The sequence below is a fragment of the Aulonocara sp. 'chitande type north' Nkhata Bay genome, linkage group LG17 (assembly GCF_057382095.1).
Source record: "Aulonocara sp. 'chitande type north' Nkhata Bay isolate Kocher_YH1m ecotype deep benthic linkage group LG17, A_spYH_male_GT1.1, whole genome shotgun sequence".
NCBI lineage: Eukaryota > Metazoa > Chordata > Actinopteri > Cichliformes > Cichlidae > Aulonocara > Aulonocara sp. 'chitande type north' Nkhata Bay.
In genome coordinates this window covers 27,794,832-27,820,024 of record NC_141360.1, presented here as the reverse complement: position 1 = coordinate 27,820,024, position 25,193 = coordinate 27,794,832, and the positions used below count along the sequence as shown (strand labels likewise).

The 25,193-nt window shown below is 40.1% G+C and overlaps 1 protein-coding gene across 1 annotated transcript in view; it reads left to right on the top strand.

The window, feature by feature from the left end:
• Positions 1-209: 209 nt before the first annotated feature.
• The window catches only part of lhfpl3 (LHFPL tetraspan subfamily member 3), a 60,721-nt gene continuing 35,737 nt past the window's right edge, over positions 210-25,193 (top strand). The window contains exon 1 of the mRNA XM_086269004.1: positions 210-1,124. Coding sequence (XP_086125130.1) covers positions 689-1,124 — 436 coding nt within the window. The 5' untranslated portion in view covers positions 210-688. The remainder of the gene's footprint in view (positions 1,125-25,193) is intronic.

Here is a 25,193-nt window from a genome sequence, read left to right as displayed (position 1 = left end):
ATTAGAGAAAAGACCCTGCATCTTGGCATTTGATTATCAATATTTGAATAGCAGATGCGTTTATATCCACTAATTTCCATACAATTATTGTCGCAGTGATCAGGCGTAAAATCGCTTCGCTCTAGAAGAAAAAAAAATCAGTGTCTGTTTAAGATTTCGCGGGTGACTGTACGTCAGAGTGGGATTAAGGGATGTGGGTTGGCCCTGTAATATCCGAGGCTATCCTCCAACTCTAATTCAATAGGAGCTCAGCTGCGCTGTCGGTCTGTCGGCGTCGAGAACGGGCTGACCATTTCAGGGAGAGCCGTGCACACAGCTGAGACGGTTTATCGGAACAGCGGACAAGATTCAGGCAGAGACATTTTAACATAACCTACACATGAAGGCAAATATGGAAGAAATCCCCTAAATTTTGGATTCCCAGAGCTCGTCTTTTTTTCTCCCTGGAGCGCATGTCTTGATTCTGCCGACTAATGAGTGAAAAGCAAAAAGAAATCAAACACCGACCTTGCCACGGATGAGAGCGTAGTGATGCTGTGATAACTGTGACTGAACAGACAGTAGGGAAAAAAAATCCGCGAGCAGCGACAGGGAGAAGTTGTGCGGGATATTGTGGTCAGATGAGGCAGATGTTAGTTTGCTGAGGAGGTTGATAGATCCCGAGGACCGCGCAGACCACCCTCACATTATGGTCCCCGGGGCCCCCAGCACGACCACCACCATGCTCCCCGCATCCGAGGCTGCCAAGATCTACCAGACCAACTACGTGCGCAACTCCCGTGCCATCGGCGTCCTATGGGCCATCTTCACCATCCTCTTCGCCATCGTCAACGTGGTGTGCTTCATCCAGCCGTACTGGATCGGGGATGGCGTGGATACGCCGCAGGCGGGCTACTTCGGTCTGTTCCACTACTGCATTGGAAACGGGCTGTCCCGGGACTTGACCTGTCAGGGCAGCTTCACCGAGTTCAGCAGCATCCCCTCCGGTGCGTTCAAAGCTGCCTCCTTCTTCATCGGCATGTCCATGGCGCTGGTGCTCACCTGCATCACCTGCTTCGCGCTCTTCTTCTTCTGTAGCACCGGCACCGTGTACAAGATCTGCGGCTGGATGCAGCTGGCTGCAGGTAAGAGGCATGACTACAGGTGGAAGTTTGGAAAGATGGCTTGTAGGGGAGCTCTGGGGGTGAGTGAGAAGAGTCCAGTGAGCAAAATGTTATAACCTAAAACTGTTTAAAGGCACAGATATTACCCTCATCTCCCAGTCAGGGTGTGGACTTGTATAGCTTTTGGCACAAAACATCTGTATATTGTTTTAAGGCACCAACAAATTCAGAGGTTGGAGTGCTTTTTCACTTCAAAAACAACAGCAAAAACATGTAGTTTACATCAAATTACATATGTAAATTAGTTGACCCTGAACTGTAAAACAGAAAAAAAAATGATCACAATGTGCAACAGGTTAAGCCACTGAGCCCAAATTGAGTAGATTTTGTCTGATGAGACCTTTTGTCAGAGACTCTCTCTGGTTAATAAAGCCCTTGTAAAACATTATATAACTGTCTGTGGTGTAGGTGGGCTGGCAACAGCCTTGGAGTGACCAAATCTTCAGCTCCAAACATTGTACTAAACCCTCAAGAATGAAATAATGAAGGCATGCTAATATTTTCATTTTGCTTTCAGAGAACTCATTCCCCCTGAACCTGAAGCTGTGAATGAACTCTCTTCATACACAGACAGCGATTTTAAGTACAAAAATACAGATGGAAGATTTTAATACAAGCTTATATCTTCTTAGTTTCTTCCACTTCAATTCAATATATCGTTGATTTTATAACTTCTCAGTGTTTCCTGTGGTGTGCTTAAACATAAACTGGAAAACGCAAATTCTTCTTTTGCTCATTTAATGACACAGGGAAGGTTTTATCTTCAATCCCAGCCAGGACGTTAAATAATAAGAAAACAAAAACTCACACAAAGAAATGTAATGATGTATAGTACTGAGTGAGCTGTTTCCTCCCGCCTTTAATTATTTTTTAGTTCTTCTCCTTTTTGCAGAGAGTTCCATCCAAAACAAACTATTTCTGTACATACAGGAGCAGAGAGTTTAATAGTGAAATCGTTTCTTATTTTACCCCTTTCATTTATCACAGATGTGTTTTCTGTACATTTTATTGTTTTTCTGTTTTCTGTTTATTTGGATCCCTTTTAGATTTATATCTCCCAAGAGTCCTTATTAAATTCACAATAGAATACAAGCAGGATACAGCTGTGGCTCAGAGGGTATGTTGATGACTCAATCCCTGACTCTTCCAGCCCGCATGTAGACGTATCCTTGGGCAAGATACTGAACCCTGATACATCCGTGTCTATGAATGTTAGAAAGCGCTTAGAGTGAAGGATGAGACATGTAGCAGAGTGTAGTAGAGAGTAGAAAGACACTCTATAAGTACCACTCCATTTACCATCCTACATACAAACACCACCTCCTACACCCGGTGCAAAAATACTGCACACATACCAAGTGTTTTAAAATAAAGTATTTTTCATATACATGTGAATGAGAAACATTTACTCCAGTGAAGCATGTACCCCGTGGCCATTTTTCCCTCCCATGCCAACTTTAGGCCAAGAGACAATAAAGCAAGAATCAAGCGTTATTACTATAGTTATCTTATGATTTGTTCACAGCTTGCTGACACTGATTTGTGATAACAGTAAGAGATTTTATTTATATGACACCTTTTAAAACACATTTACAAATTTACATTGTTGGGATAGGCCTGGCAGAACCCTGGCTGGGTATCTCAGGCTGTATCCTTCCATATAAGGTGTCAGAAGATCTGAGATACACTTAGTTTGTGAGCCCACAGTGGGCTTTAAAACCCATCAATCAAATCTTAAAATCAATCATCAAATGAAAAGGTAACTACTGAAGAGAAGCTAAAACATGACTGATGTGCTCTCTGGCTGCTGCATTTTGGACAAGCTGTAGTTTTGTGTAGATGTCTTTGTGTATAAGGACTTAATAACGGTCTACAAGAGAAAACAGAGCATGACTGGACAACTGAACTGATATTCATATTCCAATTGAGGTGGCTGTCAAGATATGACACCCTGGTTTTTACAGTGTTGGCCCAAAGAGCCCAGATGTGCTGTAATACTTCTGTTAGCAGCATTGTGGCCAATTAATGAAGCGCTTACTGAAAGTCCATTTTAGTTTAGACAATTTTAAATGTGTGGGCTTATCAAAGGGCAGCATGTCTTTGGACTGCAGCTTCCTCCCTCAGTCCAAATGCATACTTCTAAGGTTAATTGGTGATTCTATTGTTTTCTGTGTGATGGGCCTGTGACTGGTGACCTGTCTAGCTACCCCATGGCGCTTAGCTAAATAAGCAGCTAAGGAAATAGATGGTCTATTCCTACCTTGTTCATTTTCTGAAAGCATTTAAGATGATTTACTGAGTTCTTCTTAAGAAGAACGTTTCTCTGACATTGTACTAGGGAGTTGGCAGATTAAACACTGGCTAATGTCCAATCTGACTGCTTCTGGACATTTGCATTCTTATGCGAACCTCAGCTAGGATGTCTGGAAAAGTTCAGGGCTGCAGTGTATTTTTGAAATGAACATTCACCAAGGACAGCATCGAAAGAAACAGCAGAGGTATAAGAGCTGTGTAAACTGAGCTTCGAGAGTGGTAGTCTGTAGGCGCTATACACTGAGCCTTACAGGCTCGTGTCTACAGCTGTGTGCTGTCACCTTTGAGCGGTGCTAAAAGTATGTCGAACCACTGGTAATGTGGGCTACTGCTGTTCATGTTTGCTGGTCTACTATGTTAACCTCTGCTGTGGAAAAGACAGCAGTCCTCTACAGAGAACTTCTTCATTAAAAGCAATTAAAGCTTTCCACTGCATGCATGCTTTCTATCTACATTTTCCTCTTTGTGATAAACCTTCCTGTCACCAACTTTTCAACTGGTCTATGTGAACCTGGAATCTTTGAGATTAGGTTCATGCTTTTGGGTTTTTGGAGAAATGCAAATAAAGTGCATCTCCTTAGGCTCTGTTGGTTGAAGGTTTCTTGAATATTGTCATGTCCGATATGACTGCTTCTGGACATTTGCATTCTTATGCGAACCTCAGCTAGGATGTCTGGAAAAGTTCAGGGCTGCAGTGTATTTTTGAAATGAACATTCACCAAGGACAGCATCGAAAGAAACAGCAGAGGTATAAGAGCTGTGTAAACTGAGCTTCGAGAGTGGTAGTCTGTAGGCGCTATTGCTTGAGATTTGTCCACCATAATGGATGCTACACAACTGCCGAACGTCAGGGAGAAATGTGCATACCCTGACTGGTTGGGTTTCTGGGGGCTGCTCGTTGCCAGAAACAGAGTGCTGCACCACAAACCTCCTTGTGATTGATTTGGTCACTAGCAGATTGCCTGTTGTATGCATGGAGGACGCTGACTTGCTAAATACTAACCGAGGGGCTGTAAGATTTGGAAAAGTGTGACTCAAACCTCAAACAGAGAACTCTTTTGTTTTCTGTCACACTTTGCAGACAACTTCCATTAGTCCATGAAAACTACCAACAACTGCACCAATATGCTAGCGATCAAAGCAATCGAAAGGAGGTTTTGAACAACCACTCGCACGATACACATTTCTTTCTAGTGAAAAATCCAGTTTCCAGATGGTTGTGGACCAGTTTTCTAGACCTGTGTGTCACTGATGCCCCATTCACATGACCCTGGATTATCATACTTCCAAAATGGGGAATAAGTTAGCAGTTTCATGGCTGCAGTACCTCAAAAGCTAACAAGCTAAGTAAATGGGTAATAACACAGGACCATAAATCCTGTTCTAGACCACAGTTCACCAGGTACTGTGATTTTACCTGATCTTTTAACCAAGTTTACTAGATCCGTGTCACACAGTGTGGCTTGCAATAATTTTAGTGCTGATTATTGCTGAAGTCTCACATTAGTTGATCTTATTTCATATTCATCTAAGGATTGTCACAGACCCAGAAAGCAGACTTAGAAAGGAGTTTATGCCTTTCAAGTGTTTATTTATAAGTTGGTGAAAAAGTAAAGAGAGACAGCGTTAATAATACCTCAGTTTGGGTGACTATAGCTCAGAAGGTAGAGCAGGTCCTCTGTTAATTGGAAGGTTGGTGGTTCCATTCTCTTATGCTCCAGTCTACATTCCAAACATCCTTGGCCAAGATAACAGATGATTCACTAGGGCATGTGACTGGTAACTGAAAACAGAAGAGGGACCAGGGTTAACAGGTGAATAGGAACACTAATCACCGGTAACAGGGTTGTCACAAGCTCCATTTGGCAATCTGACCAGGAACTGAGGCAACCTTAAATACCCACACATGATGACTGAATCTAGGACAGGTGTGGAAAGGACAACCAGATAGGAGACTCTGCCCACACCTAATGCCAACCCCACCTCTTCACCTGTGACTAAATAGCAGAATTAAAACACAAGCACAGATCCTCAATCTGGTGCACCACAACACTCACCGTTAATCAGTCACATCATGAGTCAACCTCTGACAGTTTAGGCGAGTGTAGCCTCGAGCAGATGAGAAACATCTGCAGGGGTCCACTGAACCTGCTTGTCTTTTTGGGTTCATTTTCAAGCTTGTAGCCTTTGTCCTCAGCTGACAGTTTTTAATTTATCCAATTTGGATACAACATTTTCACCACATATAGAACAAGTTCTCCAATAAACCTGTAAACCGGCTTTGATGTGCAGGATAGAAGGAGCTCCCTTTTAAAGTCTTTTGATATTTGTTTTCCTCAGCTTGTGATTTTTGTGTAAAAATGCAAACATAAATCTATCTAAATAAGTCCGATGGACGTATGGAAGCTCATTTGTATTCTCATAAAGATTGGTTTAAGGTCAACAGTCCCAACTGGGAACAAAAAAGAAGAATATAGCCGATATCTTCCATTTGTCTTTCACTTGACCTTGACTCAACATTGACTAGAGAGAGGTGGAAGAAAGAAGCAGCTACATGACTCACTGAGCTTTAATTTGATCCAGAAATAAGAGATTTGATTTCATTTCTTGAGAAAATGAACGGCGCTGCACAAATTTACACCCCCGCAGCGAAACATATGATAAGTAATGACTGATAAAGACAGCGATTCTGCGCCGAGTCTCTGGCTCAGAAACGTTTGTGTATATAAATAATCTGCCATCATCGCATCATGCACCTTTATAAATGCTTGCAGCAAAACACTGCTTGTTCTCAAATGGGAATTAAATGTCATAACCAATAACAATCACATTAAACTGCACTCCTGCTTTCTGCCTACAGAATATGCCCACACATTTGGGGTTCAAGTCTGCTGGCCACCCGGCCAAACAATAAATACCTAATCATTTATAAGTAGCAGAGGTTAGCAGAACCACTGGCCAGCTGTTGGCCTACTCCCAGCACAATGTTCCCTTTTCATCTAAAAATCCCCGAAGCTCTAGCAGCTGTGAGTTGGATTATCTCGGAGACAAAGCACAATGATGAGCTCAATCACGAGCCATTCCTAATGAGGAGCAGTTGGTATCTTTGTGGTGTTTTACTCACAGATCAAAGCTGCTTCTTATTCCTCTGAGCCATGTCGGCCTTCCTCGGGTTTCCCACCAAGTCAGGAGAACAGAGAGTTTTTGCGCTCGCTAATGATTATTTTCATGGCTAATGACTGATCGTAAAATGTCAGAAAAGAGTTTGGCAATCTTCTAAGCTCACCAAGTCAGTTACATTGTTGTCGCACCGTAAGGCAAATAGTAGGGACGCGCTAATGTCCTGGGGAGCCATTTCCAGAGAACAAACTACTATACACTGAGCTGACAACATGCTGACAGTTTCTTAAACTTTCCGTGTTTTTTTGTTACATATGTAAAATAGTAGTCTGTAAAATGCTAAATTTAATGTAATCTTATAACCACTGATTATTTTACTAAATAAACCTGTAATTTTATATATGTCAATTGCATTTTAATCAGAATTATTGCTTCATATTTTCTGAGGGTGAAGAATCTTTTTATTTTTGAGTTCTCTGAAAAATCACCATTCCTGGAAGATCTCTCAGGTAGCAGGAGAGTTTGGAGTCTTTGTCTTTCACTGATAAGATTCAGTAAGAAATGTAGATTTCTTCTTCGTCTGTTTTTTAAAATAAGAATTTATTGATCTGTAAACATTAATAAATAATAATCCTAACATGTCTTAATGACAGAACATCACGGCTTGTTGTATAGCAGGCAGGAGTTTGAACCCACACACGGGACTTGGAAACAAGAGATATAAAACTCAAAAATGACTTTATTGCTGATAAATAACAAAGAACAACAAGCCTGTTACAAATAATCTGAAACTATAACACTTTTGGAGAAACACACAAAGGACACAGCCATGAGAGAGGACACAACAAAGCAGAGAACAAAAGCAGAGAGTTTAAATACACAAGAGGAGATGAGGTCAGAGTGGAGACGCCTGGAGAAAACAGCTGAACAGAATCTAACTTATGACAAAGAAGCAAAACTGAACATAATGCACGAGACGAGGGGATATCAACATAAAACAGGAAGTAACACAAGAACAGAAACACAGACTTGACACAAAGGCAGAAAGGAAAACCTTCAAATAGGGTAAACTTTATTAATGTAGCGGGTCTTTATTAATGTCCTGCTGACCAAAGCACTTGAAGCACACACACTCATACAATCCTTTGATTACTGAACTCCAGAACAATGCTTTTTTCCTGTTGTACACACCCACACCGCTGGTTTTCCAGTAGACATGTCCATGCTTGTGATTGGTCAGAAGCTTCAAACTCATGCCCCTTCCTGTGAAAGTGCTTGTAGCTAAACTGATAAACCCTGGATTGACTTACCAAGCTCTTAGTGTGATTCCTGATGCTCATTAAATGAAGCTAAATAATGGAAAGATATCCTGGTTATGATGAATTTGGTCCAAAAAATATACTGAGTCCTAGAAAATAAAATAAAACAGGAAACCACACAAAAAGAAGTCAGAGTGAATGATCCAACAACAGTAAAGACAAGACTTTATGTATACAAATACATACATACACAAAACATACATATATATACAGAAGGCAGAAATAAAGCACAGGAGGAGACAAGTAAGGTGAGGCAGGCACAACTGCAAAGAATCAGCAAAAACAATGAAGAAATCAGAATGTAGGCAACGTCATTAAATAGAAATAACGAGCAAGAGGCAGCTAGCATGTAGACAGAATGTAATAACGATATGAAAAAAAAGAGAAACTCAAGACAAAATGAAACCAAAACTCAGCAAATCCTATACAAGGACCTTAAACGATGATCGCTGATACTCATCTGATCTGAAGACCTCCATTACGACATCTGAATGGAGTGAATCAACACTTCTCTCACCTTTCCTCCTCAATGTCATTTTCAAGTCCCAACAAGTCCATATGTGGGACCAGCCACTAAAAGCTCTCTTGGCAGCTTGGATACACAATCTCGAGGAGCTTCCTCTGTCTGATCCCATCAGGATGTAAAAAAAATACATATATTCCCTGTCAGATGCCATTTCAGGTGGTCTGAGGCTGCTGTGATAGGCTGTCAAAGACAGCACATACTGCTCAGAGGCTTCTTTCCAATAATGGGATCTCTTGAATGTTTGATGAGTATTGGCTTCTGGTGCATCAAGATTTCTGAAAGATATGCCAGGAATAATGATGATCTCTTTAATGATGAGATATCCTTTTTTTGATATGAAACAGAACACAGCTTTGATGGTCATCTTTTGCATTTCTTTGTACAGTAGTTAATTGGGTCCTCCATTTTCTCTCTTCTGCGACTAGATTAAAAAAAAAAATCACAGTTTAAAGGTCAAAGAGGAGACTGTTTTGATGATGGAGATTTACTTTCTAAGTGGTGTAATTTTGGCTTATGGGGTGTGACAGGCTGTTTATAATAAAAACACATTAATAACTTCTTATGTTTCCTACATTATTTATTCCCATCTTTGTGCTGAGAAAATAAAAACTTTTCACAATGAAAAATAACTCTTTTTAAAAAGCTTTTCAACACAATATATTTGAGTATTTAGCCCAAATTTAGTACAAAATCAATGCTGTACAGCTGATAAATACCAGTAATCTGCCAGTTTATTTATAGTCTTTTACGCTATATGAGCTCTTCTCACGTCTTTGGATTTAAAAAAAAAAACCAGCAGGGTCTCTTTACTGGACACTTTATGGAGTCATATATTTGATTTACTTAAATTTATGACTGCAGACTAAATTTGTTGGTAGACACACTTCATGGCCATCGCTGAGGGTAGGAATGTAGACACCAGAGATGGGCGTAATCTGATTACTTTTTTCAAGTAACGAGTAAAGTAAGGGATTACTATAGAGATTGACAGACCATGTGACTTTCGCGCATTGCATGCCGGTAACTCGTGGCAAAACAATCCAAGTACCTGCATCAAATGCAAGCATTTGCAGCACCGCAAAACATTCATTCTTCGGTTCCAATAAATTCTTGCTTTTTCTTTGCCCCCCAAAAAGGTATGTACAAAACGAAGGAGAACAATGCTGGTCCGTACAAAGACAGACTTAATGAAAAGTCAAAGAAAAGATACGAGGAAAAAAATCAAACCAGTGAAAGGGTTAGATCCTTACGAGCACACAGAGGGACAAAATACATTAGTGTGCTGCCCAACTTTCACCACGCTCATATTTATAATTATACGCTTCTTGGAGTGAGTGCATACACTCGTGAAGTTTAGTAACTTCAGGTCACTGCAACAAGCCCAGGTACAGTTTACCGACGGATGGGTGCAGGACCTTGAAATGCACCGTGTAGAACGAAAGACCATCGTACATATCATAAGTTTACCAGTCTCACAAATCGTCTTCATAAACACACATTCGTTAACCGTTTATTAATAGGACCTTTGAGCTCAATGGTAATTAATTAGTAGTAGAAATAAATTCTGGTACCCATCACAGAAATGTAGCAGTGACAATAATATTGTATGCTGTAATCGCACTGGACAATTAGTGATACAAAACAACTGTTTTATGTTTTTGTCAATGTACCATGGTAATAACAGAAGCGAAACACAATATTGTGTCAGGACAATTCACTATTTATGCACAACAAATAAAGGAGCATAGCGCGACAATTTCTGTTCAGCGCCAGACTTGCTTGTAACCTATATCACCAATTATGTTAAGAAAAATGACGCATTAACTACAACAGCAGACTGACCTTTGTAGAAATGCTTCGAGCAGACTAACCTGTGAGCTGGAGTGTTCTGGGACGTCTTTGAATGGCTGCAATCCAGTCGCCTCTTTGTTACTTCGGAAACATGGCTCTCTTTACCCGTCGGCTTTCCGTGGCTGTCATGCGACCGGCTATTGCAGTTAATAATACAACAGCTTCTTGCCATTTTTTGTGTTTCTTTTTATCGCTGATCACTGATTTCAATTGCGCTAGTACCTCTTGCCACGAGTTCCCAGAATTCTTTGCGGTTTTACCCCTGAGTGACGTCACATTTTCAATCTCTATTGCAAAAACGGTAATTAGATTACCGTTTCTTTCCCGTAGGAACGCTGCGTTACTGCGTTACTAAAACCGTGATTTTTTGCGAGAATGTCTCACGACAGTGACGTAAGCGAGTGCGCCGTTAGTGACAACAGCTGTGTGCAGATCAACAATGGATCACATATCGATTGTGGCAGAGAGTATGAGCGTGCAGTGTTCAAAGCGTGGAAGTACTGACCTTACTTTGAGTTTGAGTCCATAAAAAGTGACAAAAACATTAGCGTCCATCGTGCGTGGGAAGAAAACTTCTTTTTACAGCGAAAAAAACCCCTAAACTTCCAAGCAAGCACGAGTGCCGTAATGGGAAACTCACAGAGAAACTCGGGATTCTTTAACTGACCGCGGCACACCTGCACCAGGGTAAACCTCCGCCTACCCTGTTCCTGCTTTACAGGTGAAAATAGAGCAACAGGACCGCTGAGTCTTTGACTTTATTTATTTTCTGCTGTGTTTTACTTGCATCTATTTGAAAGAGTGAGTGTAAACACAAAAAATATTTTATTTTATGTGATGGAATGTGTAAAAAAAAAGGTTTAAATGTTAAACTAATTTATTCAAGTCAGAGAATGTTGCATATAATTAAATTTTTGCTTGATGCATAAAGTTAAAAGATTAAAACTGATAAAACAAGTTAAAAAAAGAGACTTTTCTATTTGATTACATTTTGTATGATGGATTATGCAGAAAAAGTAGAATTGGGCTGAAAGATCTATCGCTTTATCACCTATTCAGGTTGTAAATCGTGTTTTTAAAAAGTAACTAAGTAATTAATTACTTTTGAAAATAAGTAATCAGTAAAGTAATGGGATTAGTTTTTTGGGGAAGTAATCAGTAATTAGTTACTGATTACTTTTTTCAAGTAACTTGACCAACACTGGTAGACACACTAAGCTCTCTCTTTACCACAACAAACCAGTACAGCATCACTACAACTGCAGACCTCCTCATGCTGAAGGGAATTTTATTCATGAGTGATCCTATATACTATACTGCTCTTAGCAAATTATCTTGGGTGAGCCTCAGCCTCACCCAGAAAAGGTTACCTGGGCTCCACCTTACAGACAGGCCTGGGGGAAGGGCTTGTTGGCAAGTGGTTGTGTCCTGGTGTAAGCCTTTGGAGCCTTGTTCAGCCCAAAATAGCCACACAGGTTCACTCTCCTGTGGCTTCTCCATCTCCAGGAGGAGCCAAAGGGGTCTGAGGGTTTGTGGATCAGAGCGATGGTGATGATGACAAAATATATAAAAATTATCATTAATTATCAGAGCAGAAAGTGTCTCTGATGCCATTTAAACCTGACATCATGTAAACAAAATCCTCTGGACGTCACATACAGTGACAGGCTCTCTGAGTATTGTACTGGATGCCTGCGTGATCCCAACACATCATTAAGAGACTTGTTTTCTCTGGTAATTTGTCGCCCATCTGCTGTTTTTTTGCTCACTTCATACTTTGTGTTTCAGAGGAATTAAAGAGATTGTAAACTGCCACTTTAGTTGCCATTAATAAATCCATTAGTTACAACTTATAAACTTTTAAACGCATGCCTTATTATAAACTGGCACCGATGATGCAAGCAGGCTGAGGTGAGCATGCTCAGTGCGGAGCAGCAGGCACACAGCTCTTGACAAGACGATGCACATCGATGCTCAATAACCTGGATGGGCTCCAGAGCTCTGATGGCCATCTGGATCCCACACAAATGCGCATACATGAACACTGCCTTTGGCATGAGCAGCTGCTTGCTTTTCTGTGACTATAAGTCCATAAAAATCCATAGAATCAGAGGTGGGTTACTCAAAGTGCTGCTGAAGCATTTCCAACCCAGCATCCATTTCCTGGTTGCCTGACCAGCAGCTCCCTGTGCAGTAAGTGGCTCTCCTCATGGTGCTCTCTGCGTACTAAGTGGTCCTCTAGAGAGTGGAGCTGGCATTCAGAGGTAGCAATAAAAGGTCCATTTGGTAGCTGAAGGTTTATTGATCCAAATGTTGCTTTCCAGAACAACAGGAAGCAGCGCTGTAACAGGACACAGCTGCCACTACACGCATGGCCTTTTTGATGGCTCTTCAGCTACGTGTTAGCGTGAGTGACATAGAGACTCAGTGTGAGTCGTGCACGCTCTAGTTGCCTTGTGTTTCATGCATGATAACAGTTTGATACAGCTCCTGACTGACTGATATTATTATGTGAATGCTCGCTGTGCTGCGTGGCATTCAAATTTACACCTCCTCAGAAAGATGTCAAGTGGAACTGGGCCGTACAGCTTATCACCGTCACATTGTGTTTAGGAAAGGAGAGGCAAAGATAGGCGGTTAGACAGCCTCACCACGACGGCGGAGGAGGAGGAGGCCAGATAATGAGAAAAGATCCAGGAAATGTCTGGAAGATGAAATCTATCGATTAAAATGCCACTTGTGTGCTTCCTGTCCATGTGTTATAATAATCCAATTAGAGTCATTGTACCTCATTGTTTATTTTCTAATCTAAACCTTTAATTCTCATATGCCTTCTTGAGCAGCAGTCTAAGCAGAGGTGCCCAGACCTCCACCAATCAGCTGAGAGATGTGATCTGTCCAACATGTTCTGGATCAGCCCCAGTTCAAGGTCCTTGCGAGATTTGATACAAGTTCCTTAGCCCCGTAAAGCCAAGTGTATCATATTTGATGCATGAGTTTTTGTGATTTTTTTAAACTTCTAAAAAAACAAAATAAATTACACAATACGTTTTTAAGCAATAAATTAAAGAACAAGCCTGATGTAGCAAATGTGATACAAACTCATGCATGAAAATTGATATTGACTTACCTTTTCTTTTTTTCGTCAGAAGGTTCAATAAACACTCCATTAAATAGCAATAATAATAACAATAAGGACAATAATAATAAATAAACACTCCATTTTCAAATCTTGAATTTTCTGTAATAAATTGGTTTTTAACAAATATTACATTAAGTTTAAAAAAATCTCTACAGAGATGTTTTTGTTTACATGCATAAAGTGTAACAACTCCCTTGAAATGAATCAGATATTGTAGTTAAAAATAATTTACCACACTTCTCTCATAAAATGTTCATGTTAACTTCACATTTTGCCTCTAAAATATTAACAGGAAATCACGCAAACGTAACTTTTGCATGTGATATGTCGGTACATACAACTGCCTCAGTAACTGTTCTCCTTTCAGTAGCAAAGTGCTAAATTAAAATATGTGTTATCAATAAATTGTGCACTTGTATGCACAAACACATCTGTGTATTGTGGTCAGTTGGTGAAAAAGCATCAGAAAAGTAACGATGAAATCCAAATATGCAAAAATGCAATGTCCATTTCTGACATGATTGAGTATTGCACATGAGCTGTGTATTTCTTTGTTTGTAGGTCCAAAGATGAGCATAAAATGGTTGGTTTTGCATATTGTAGATGTTCAAATTTCCATTTTTCACTGAACACTTCAAGGATTTACTCGTCTTGTGTCCTGTGTGTGAATCCTTTGTGCCACATTTCCATATTTCCATATTAATTTATGGAAAATGTTATTCTGTTGTTTGCCTTACAACTGGGACGAAAGTACATTTATATTTGCTGCAAAAATTGCACAACCCACATACAACCCAAGGCGATGTGCACATTTTTAGAAACTTCTACATTTGATTTGTCTTTTTCTTTTTTAATTATTCCGGGGGTTTTTTCTTTTTTGTTTTTTGCACACTATCCGTTTCAGCACAGATTTATACGCCTACACTGCTTTTCAAAGTGCATGTTGTTGGGGCATTTAAAAAAGACCAGACTGTTGAAACGGGAAGGCAGTGGAGGAAAAATCTTCAGGACAATCTTCAGATGTGAAAATGGTCAAAGATAGCTACTTGTGGCTAATTTTAGCACCAAAAAAAGTGCCACCAGATGGATCACTCTAATTTTATTGTTCTGTTTATTTATTCTCTGGAGAAGGTATAACCCCTTAATTTAATCTGTGCATGTATGCATGTGCACTCCAAAATAAACCCAAGTGCTAATGACACTAATGACTGCTCAATCTTTATCCTGTCATCCATATAATGAATTACTGGAAGAGTCTGAGAGGCTTTAAAGTGATGTAACATGACCACATGTGAAAACGCGCGCACACACACAGAGGGAAGAGTCCATTAGCAGAAAGGAGTGAGTGAGGCTTTCACCTGAAGGTGTTTAGATGAAACCCTCTGCTCTGCCGTCTTCTCCTCTACCCCCTCTAAAGTGCTCAGCTGCTCCTCCCCGCCCGCCTGCCCTAGAGGTGCTGCCTGGAACGGAAAACATTTCAATTTTAAGCTCAGAGAGGTCACAGCGGTTGGACGGTTGGCGGCTAGAGTACAAAAAAAAAATGTCAAAGAAGCATAAAGTGAAAGAGAAACAGTGCCGCAGTGTGTATCAACCGAATTAAAAGGCTGCCAAGTCAGCTGGAAGAGATTTTGGATTCCCACTACAGACCCGTTTCGAGTCTGTGGATTAAGAAAGTGGATTGCCTCCTTCAGCTGATGAGGATTTTAAAGAGACAGTAATCAACCTGTAAAATCTGTGTTTACAGCTTCACACACGTGTTACCTTAACAGACATAAAATAGTCCTACTTTGAAAACTGAGATACAAACACAGAGGACAGCGATGGCTCAGTTTAAACGTTTCAGCTTGTGGAGCGCATTTTATACAGTGGCTTCAACTCAAGGTTAAAACAGCAAGCATTTCTAATAATACACTAAAGTGCTGTTTTACTTTGAATTTGAATGAAAAAATGTTGTGCTCACTTGCGTCCCGAGCTCCTCTGTAATCTCAGATGGTTAAGTGTTTTTGGTTGCATGAGCAGAGAAGGCTGTGTCCCCGACGCTTTTACGGGTGCAACGGTGCGAGAGCAGTGATGGGGTAGTGAAGGAGCGAATGAGGTTTTAGCATCTCTACATTATACTGTGGTTTGGGGCAAAGTCATTTAAAGCTTTGTAAGTCTTTACAATCAATTGTAACATGAAGTCAATGTTAGTCCTGGAAAAAACAAAACTTTTATATAGTTTATGATTGAAGCACATACATCTGCATTCAGCGCATCTGTTTAACAGCTATTCAGCACGCTTAGAAACAACTTTGAAAAGTTCATAATTTATATCAACTATTAATCACACTATTATTTAACAATTTTTATATGTCAAGTAATAATTTCTGAGACTTTTTATCCAAAAGCTTATTTCTGTCACTGAAAAAAAACAAACTTTTTGGCATGTATAAGTCAAAGTTTTAGGTTATTATCTAAAATTCTTAACTTGTGCTAACTCAAACTTGTGGAAAAATAACTCGAAATTGAGAATGTAACTTGAAAATATAAGTAATTAGGTTGAAATTTTGAGATATTAACCCTGAATTTTGCTTTCTGGGTGGCTAAAAAAAAATCATCACTAATGTAAACGGTCTCCTGTCATTTTAACTGTAAACTGTTCAAATTGTAACACGAACAGTTATAGTGACACTGTTTTTGTAATTCTGTCTCTGTACACCATCACAGTGGGTTTTAAATAAGGCAGTTAATATGTGAATGAAGTGCAGGCTTTCAGCTTTATTTCAGGGGGGTTAACAAAAGTATTGGATTAACTGTTCAGGAATTACAGGCATTTAAAGTAACCCATTTTCAGAGATTAAATTTAATTGGACTAACTAACAAACTACCTAACTTTAATACTTTTAATACTTGGATGAAAAATCTTTGCCAAATATAGCCTACAGACATCATCAGAAAATATGTTTTCTTTCTTGAGATGCTCTGCGAGGCCTTTACTGCCTTTACTTCAGTTGCTGCTTGTTTGTTGGTGTCTCTGCATTCAGTTTTGTATTTAATGTAAAGGATGCTCTGTTGGGTTTAGATGATTTGACATTGAAGAATATCCAGTTTCTTTACTTTAAGAAACCCCTGGAGTGCTTGACAGATGATGTAGTGTGCTTCTGGTACAAGTTCATCAAACAAATACCTTCAAAGTAAAAGTTGTGCCTTCGGAAACATGTCTGCAGCTCTGCGGCACAGCTTTTACTTTGAAGGCGAACCTCTACTTTCAACAATTTTCAGTTTCACTACAGCTCAGAGACAAACTGGACAGTGTTTGTAGATAAGTCCATCACTTCCATTCAAACTACAACACTAGCAATACATAAGTGACCAAAGGAATCACAGAAAAACGTGTTTTTCATGATGACCGATGGTTGCCAGATGGTTTCAGACCAGTCTCTAAGTTTGTATGACTAAGGCTTTATCCACTCTAGCCTAAATTGATGAGATAATTAATAATAAAATAAACCAATAAAATCTTGCTAGTTGGGTTGAAGCAACTGAAAACAACCAAATAAAGCCAAAAGTTTTTTTTTTAATAACTGAGAAATTTAAGCGATATATATATCTTCATGAAACCAAAAGCCACAATTTTTAAAAAAAAAGAAGATTGAAGTGTTAACGGCTCCCGCCCTGATGATCAGCGTTGCTCTTAATAGAGCTGTCAGCCGGTGAGTAAATCTAAACACAGCGATGTAAAGGTGTCACAGAGGGTGAGCTGTTTTACGAGGTGTGTGGTTTGGGGGAGTGGTGAGATTGAGCTTTGTGCCCAAGACGATGAAATCACAGTCAGCAGCTCACAAACCCAACAGTTTCATGGCTGACAGCGCGACCAGTACTGCCTTTACACTAGCAAATATTAAACTGTCTCTCACAGTTAACTGGATCTTAGCTATATCAGACCCTGAGCTTTAGAAAATAATGCTCCAATTATAAATGGTTACAGATTTTTTATAAATATAAAGTCTTACATTCAAGAAAGAACCACCTGGTGTTACTATTACCAAAACAAATGATGTTTTATTTCTGCTCTCTTCATGTTTGAGTAAGAAAGGGTCAAATTCAGTATGGCTGAATATCATCAGAGGGCATATGTGCTGCTCATCCTTGCACCTCCAATTTGTTGTGACCACAAGGTCCCTGCACGCACTAGAGGGCACTGATCTCTGTAAACCTAACTGCATATTTATATGTAGAGTGCACAAGGTTTTCTGTTTGCTGTGTGCTTGGGACATAGGGAACTTTAAACTCAGATTTATTTTATTTTATAGAATAGAATAGAATAGAATAGAATAGAATTCAACTTTATTGTCATTGCACATGTCACAGGTACAGGGCAACGAAATGCAGTTTGCATCCATCCAGAAGTGCTTTAGCCATGATATAGATATATTACAATATATATTAGCAATAATATAGATATGCAGCAGAAGTCAATTCGTTTTAGCTTAATCAGTCAGTTTAAGCGATCTCCAAACTTCTGAACATCATATACAGAATAAAGAGTATCTAAACAAAAAGAACTGGACAAAAGAAGGCTTTCACAAACTTTTATCTTTACATAAACCTTTAAAAAGCTAAAATACTACGGTACATCTAGTGAGCTGAGATATTTCACAGAGAAAATGAAACTTTGAACTGCTGCTGGTGCCAAAGTAAAGCTCGAGGATCATCAGTGTCTTTCTAAATTTCATGGAAATCCGTCCACCCACCACCAACCGACACTGGCTATCAAGCAAATAAAGACAATGAGATAAAGTCAGAAAATGTCATGACTCTGACATCATGAAGGTCAAAGCATTTCCCATTCATTGCATCTTGTTGATAAACAACTTGTCATTTGATGACGTTTTCAAAAATGAGTCGGCGTGTGATGGACAGATGGGGTCGCAGCAGCGTCTGGAGCCGGTTCGAGGTAAAGCGAGACTGGTGTGTCTGATTGGGGAATCATGAGGTATTTAGAGCCTTAAGTGTGACTGACAGTTTTGATTGCAGAGTAGTTAGGATGTGGAATGAGCAGAGAGATGGAGATTATGTGAGACGGGGAAAGGCAGGAGAAACGGTCGGGGGCTGCCAGCCAAATGAAAATGACATCCAAAGACCCCCTTCTTCAAAAGGCTCTGGGACTGCAATTATGCTCCGCAAAATGGATACTCATTTGCTCAGGTTAAATTTGCAAAGAAATCAGCAGCGATGATGGCGTGTTTACTGACAAACATAATATAATGGCCTGAGGCCAACTGATTCGAGCATGAAAACACTGCCTAATGTTGTTTGACTGAGTGGTGGGGATAGAGTATGGTTTCATTTCTGTTTGTTTATATCTCAAAGATGTTTCTACAGATTTTGATGACCGTACCAACAGATAGTGTTCTTAGTGCACAGCCTGATCTGTGCACATACAGTTTGAAAATAAGATTTACACATTAAAGTTCGGTACGTATCATGTGGACTTGATCAAGATGAGCTGCGGAAGTTCAAACCAAGCATCAGAATGAGGAAGAACGGTGATTTAAGTAAGTTTGAAGGTGGTATTGTTGTTGGTGTTAGTCAGGCTGGTCTAAGTGTTTTAGAAACTGGCCATCTGCTGGGATTTTCTCAGACAAATATCTCTAGGTTTTACAGAGAATGGTGTGAAAGAGAGAAAATCCAAGTCGGAGGAGAAAGGCCAGACTGCTTTGAGCTGGCAGGAAGGCAACAGTAACACAAATATCCAAGTTATGCAAGAATTTCTGAACCCACAACACCTCAAACCTTGAAGCAGATGGACTACAGCAGTTAAGATCAGCAAGAACAGGAAACTGGGGTTACGAGTTGTATGTGCTCACAGAGTAATTTGGACAACAGAGCACCAGAAAAAAGTTGCCTGGTCTGATGAGTCTCAATATCTGTTGCAGATTTCAGGTGGTAGGGTCATAAACGAATGGGAAGTTGTCATCATAGGTGTGCAGCAGACAAATCTGAGGGGATGAGGTGCAGGCTTTCAGATTTGGTTAATGTTAGATGGAATGACCCTGTTGTGTCCAATCAAGCCAACAATTTGGTGTGAATACAGCATAAAGTGTTACTGTGATCCTTATCGTTTGTATCAAACTTCATACTTCTGTTCATGAAATGAGGAAGTATTGGACTTTTATATCTGTGATGGCTGTTTTTGTCTCTCTTTCCTCCAAAACATTTCAGTGTTACAAAAGTTTGCAGCCAAACAGGTGGGTGAAGAAGAAGTTATTTAGCCACATGATATATCCTTTTTCAACAATTGGCTGCCAAATTTCAAACTCTTGAACAAATTGTGAAAATGATGACAGCATGCACTTTTCCACTCAGTGATAAATGTAATTGACCAGAACTCAGCCACTGTGCGTTGGATTCTCTTTAAATTTTGCAAAATTCCCCCTTGTACAGAGATTTAATAGTCCCAGTCAGTTATTAGGTATTGTGCATATATAATGTGTGTCTTTGCTTTAGGGATGACAAGCATCAGAGACACCACAGGCTTCATTTTCTCATCATTAAACCAACTAGAAAGCAGCTGATTTATGCTCATGTTGCACACAACTGCTGCGGGCTTCTCTTAAGCATCGCTGCTTTTAAAAACTGTCAAATGTCTAATTACACCCACAATTTGTTTGCATGAGGCAGCACCATCCCTAATGAGCAACGAGCATCTCTCAGATGTAGGCTACAGCCTTGATTTCTCCTGTGTTTGTCAGAAGTAGGTTTTATTTTCATTCCATTTTCTGCCTGCTTCTCTTAAGTTTTTCCCGAGGCCAGAGAAAGCAGATTTTGGAAGTCTGTTGGCATTTACCGGCGCTGCGTTGCCCTTTAAATTGGTGCGATGGTGATGATTGGAGAGTGTCCAGTTGCCAGACATGGAGAGAAGGTGGCAGCAGAGCTGATGGGGAGATAACGAGGTCTTCCCTGGAGTCTCTGCAGGATATGGATGTGCTGAAGGTATATAGGCCTTAATAAGACTCCTAATCAGGTGCTTGTTATGGAGCAGCAGGAGCGCTATCAGCAGGGGGGGTATGGAAGGAAATGAGAGCGCTAAATGGCATTAGGAGAGGAAACCAAGTGATTGGCAGCTCTGAGTCTGACATTGACAGCATATATATGAAATGCAAGAGAGTGCAAGTGTGTTGCATGCAGTAGTCATCAAAATTGTTATTTTCCGCCCTGCTAAAGAAAATGTTCCCAGTCTACTGTTGTATTATCCTATTGTATTATGTATTCCTGAAGGACAGTCACTAGGAGGGATCAGTGACAAATCCCCCAGAAGGGGAAAGTGATAATCTCGAGGAGCATAAGCTCATCCCAGAGGAGGAGAAAATACCCTGCCTCTCTGTTTTTCCTGGCCGCCTTTTAAGTCTTGTGGGAAGCTTCGGAATAACTTTAATAAACTATTTCTTCTACAGAAATGTGAATATCAATGTGCTCTGCATTTCAAAGGCCATCATAATACTGGATCTATCTACAGTGGGGCAAAAAAGTATTTAGTCAGCCACCGATTGTGCAAGTTCCCCCACCTAAAATGATGACAGAGGTCAGTAATTTGCACCAGAGGTACACTTCAACTGTGAGAGACAGAATGTGAAAAAAAAATCCATGAATTCACATGGTAGGATTTGTAAGGAATTTATTCGTAAATCAGGGTGGTATTAAGTATTTGGTCAATAACAAAAATACAACTCAATACTTTGTAACATAACCTTTGTTGGCAATAACAGAGGTCAAACGTTTACTATAGGTCTTTACCAGGTTTGCACACACAGTAGCTGGTATTTTGGCCCATTCCTCCATGCAGATCTTCTCGAGAGCAGTGATGTTTTGGGGCTGTCGCCGAGCAACACGGACTTTCAACTCCCGCCACAGATTTTCTATGGGGTTGAGGTCTGCCCCACTGTATGTTCATTAAGAAAAGAGATTTAAAAAATATATAATTTATGGGATTCATTAACTCATTATATTTGATTAAGTGGATACTTTTAAATGTGCTTTCCAAAAATCCTTCCATCCCAGCAATTTGAAAGTTTTGGACTAACTCCATTTAATCAATTACATCTGGACTCAGTCCTTATTGATTCCTCTTTGTAAGTAATTGAAAAGTCCTTTCCAGTCAGACCAGTTTGCAGAGTTTGAACAGGAAATTCTTCTTAACTTAGAGCTGCCAAAATACCATAATGAAATGGAGGAAAAAAGAATTAAATGTTGTGAACAGCCGCAGCTCTGCATGTCTTCTTTCTAATGCTCATTTCCAGCTCCATATGTTTTCTTTTACCAGAGCAGCTTTGCTTGATTCACAGAGTAAAATAATCCCTGTTTATCTTGTATTTGAGTGAGGTGAAAACCCTCAGTTCATACAAGCTGTTTTAGCCACCTAAACCCTGTTTGTAACACACCTTTTTTCTTATTGGCTGTTATTTGCAAACGATGGGATTGAACAGCTGCTGGGTGGGGCTTCTGCACTCACAGACCTAAGATACGATATTATGAGCATCCACTGCTGTAACAGTTTATATGTGAGATAACAACATTAAAAAAAACATTTTTACATGTCAGAATGTCTCCAACAATGTCTTCCTGGAGAAATTATGTAGTGTGAGACTCCTGTGGAAATCAGCAAAAAGTTCAGCATCTCTGTTGGTACAAACTGCCATGTCAAGCACAACACTGAAGTTTTCTACGCCTCATTAAGGCGTTACCGTCTCCCCAGGAGTAACGTAATTAGCGTAACCAGGATGGAGGAGGGATGGAACAGAAATGCTGACCCGCCCCTGCAGCCTTGGTGCATCCCATCCTGTCATCTCCTTGCGAGTTAAAGACCTACATACCGTGTCACCGACTTAATCTTTGGTCTGTCGCAACCTTTTCACCCTCAAGCGACTCATCATAGCCTCAGACGACCAGAGACTTCTGCCTGAGCTTTTTCCGTGGTGCTAAAAACACGACTGAGCTTTGAGGCCCGCCTCGCTGTGATGGGATGTGACAGGCTGAATGCAAGGAACGAGACCCCAAACCAACAGTACGTCAAATTGACTGTCGAATGACTTTGTTGCTTCTTGATCCCTCTGGCCTTTCAGTTTGAGTTCACAGCTGAAATATTTTGGACTTCTTGGCCAATTCTAATGACCTTGCACATTAAACGATGCTGCTGCTGTTGTTGTTGTTGTTGTTGTTGTTGCCATCGTGTCAGGCAGTGGTCACGCAAGCATAAATTATGAATGCAAACATAACTACTTGATTTTGGATAAATCATTGCAGCTGTAAACATGAATGAAAGCCTCCCAGTGAGATGAGCTTTTCTTGTTGTGCAGCTTTTATTTATTTATTTAAAGACATTCAGTCACGCATATGTCTCATAACGTAAATATCCTCTATGAATCTGCAGATGGCAGCTTTGCCTGTCTAAATTCACCGTCATTCAAGAATGCAAATAAATCTGTAACATTTTTCGAATAGGGTTACGTTAGGTTTAAAGTATTGGTACTGGTATTGACAATAGTGGCCCTGTATTTACTTGGCATCAGAGCCAAAGCTTGCAGTATTGCACATCTCTACTGCAAAGTGCAGCAAAAAAAACCCCAAAAAAACAAAACTCCTGGTGCTGCCCGTCTCCTCCTTCCTCCTCCTCCTCCTCCTCCTCCTCCTCCTCTTCAGTCTGTTTGTATTTACACTCGGTCCAAAGTGAGCTCCTCTTTCTCTGGCTTCATAATTACATGATGAAGCCAAAGCGAGTGGAATTCCTCTTAATTAGGACCTGAGGGCAAAGGGAGAGAAGGCTACTTTACACAATTAGTCTCAGCCTCCCGAGGTCTACAACAAGGTAACTCCTTTTTTGATTTTTATAGTTTCTTGAGATGCATTATATGGAACAGGACATCACATTTGTGCAAGCGTGTTTATTTATGTTTCGAGAAGGGAAATTCAGAGTGTATCATGTTGAGTATTTAAGCAGAAAACAGAGACAAGGCAGGCCTGGTGTAAGACCAAGCCCTTTCAATTTGATTTTACATTAGATCCATAATAAATCCACAAGATTTACTCTCTCTGCTGGCATATCTGGGATTTATTAGCTGGTCAAATCAGCAGCAATCCCTCTCTCCCATTTTATTTACTCTCGTCTTACTTTTCTATTTCAAACTTTTTAAGTGTTCTCAATTTCACAGAAACGTCACCAATAAAAGATGTGTTTAATAGTATCAAAAAGCGTGTTAGTGCCAAGATGCTAAACAGTTTTTTTTTGTCTGCAAAGAGGCTCATCAGGTAATCCAGTTAATCCATCAAACGAGATGGTTGTGCACGAGTGTGCTCCATAAATACGCGTTTCTTTCAAGTTATTCATGCTGAATGCATTCGAAATCGTCAGCCTGTCCGTGGGCTGTTCCCTCCTATTTCCATGTTTCCATGTTGGCAGGAAAAATTGTTTGCAAAAGTCTAGTTTCAAAATTTGAAAGCTGATATGCATGATATGTCCAATATGGAAGCTTTCAGTCTGCCACCATCTGAAGACAGAAAATCCAAAGAAAAACGTTTGAAAACTGAATGAATGCGGAGTGTAACATATATATATATATATATATATATATATATATATATATATATATATATATATATATATATATATATATATATATATATATATATATATATATATATATAAGTACTGGGTCCCCTGGGTGTATTTCCAATGCATGTTTTTCCGCTCTTGTCCTTTTCCACTTTTGAAAAATCACAGCAAACCATTTAGATGCATTTATTATACCAGGGATCTTTTATTTTGAAAAGTGAGCGCAGAAATGTCTCGTGTACTTTGCAAAGTTACACTTTATTTTAAAAAAGAACACACACGCTTGAGACGATGACATTTCAACACTGAATCTAAATGAAATCTGAGACAGTGCTTTCAGTCACATTGCATGTGCAGCAGCAAGTGTCAGAAGCGGTCACCCTTTTCAAAATAAAACACCCACTTCCTGCTTTCAGTTTAATTTGAAGGATGGAATCATTTTCATACCCATGAATGCATTCAATGTCCTTACGGAGGCATATTCACCCTAGATGTGTCCATTCCCATCACAGAACCATCGCTTTCCCACACAAGTGGGCACAAGTGGATCTAAACCATCAAAAATGATGCTCACAGCAGAACAGAGACTCCTACATATCCCTGTAGGGGACAATGTATCTTTCCCTACACTTAAAGCTGGAGGCTGTTTCCTCTTTTTGTAAACAAATGAATGATCTGTTAGTCTCCGTAGCTGCTGTTGTCTCCTTTAGAGTGCGTTTTAACTGTTGTCAACACGTCCCGTCCTCTGCCGTTGGCTTTCACATGTCTGTGAGCCCTGAGGATTGGCCATCTTTATAGATTTCCCAACGGGAGGTTATCTTGTTGATCACCAGGCTTGGGATGGAGAAGACAGCCGCCTGATTTATTTTCCTCCTCCTGAGTGAGGCAGCAGGACAAGGACATCGTGACCCGTCTGAAGCTCGGATAAGCCCGCGTGCCCATGCGTGTGCGTTTCACTGATGCTCGTTTCAGTGGGTGACAGTTTGAGCTAATGAGTGATGCTGGTGCCGGTGCTCAGGAGACGGATGCACGGGCTCAGCTCTTCCTCATATTTCAAACTCTCTGAGAGGCCTGTTTTGACACCTGGCTGTCATTGTTTGAGACTGAATGATGCTCGGATCCTCCTTAATTTATAGGAAAGGCACCCGGGTGAGGGCTACATCACACAGAC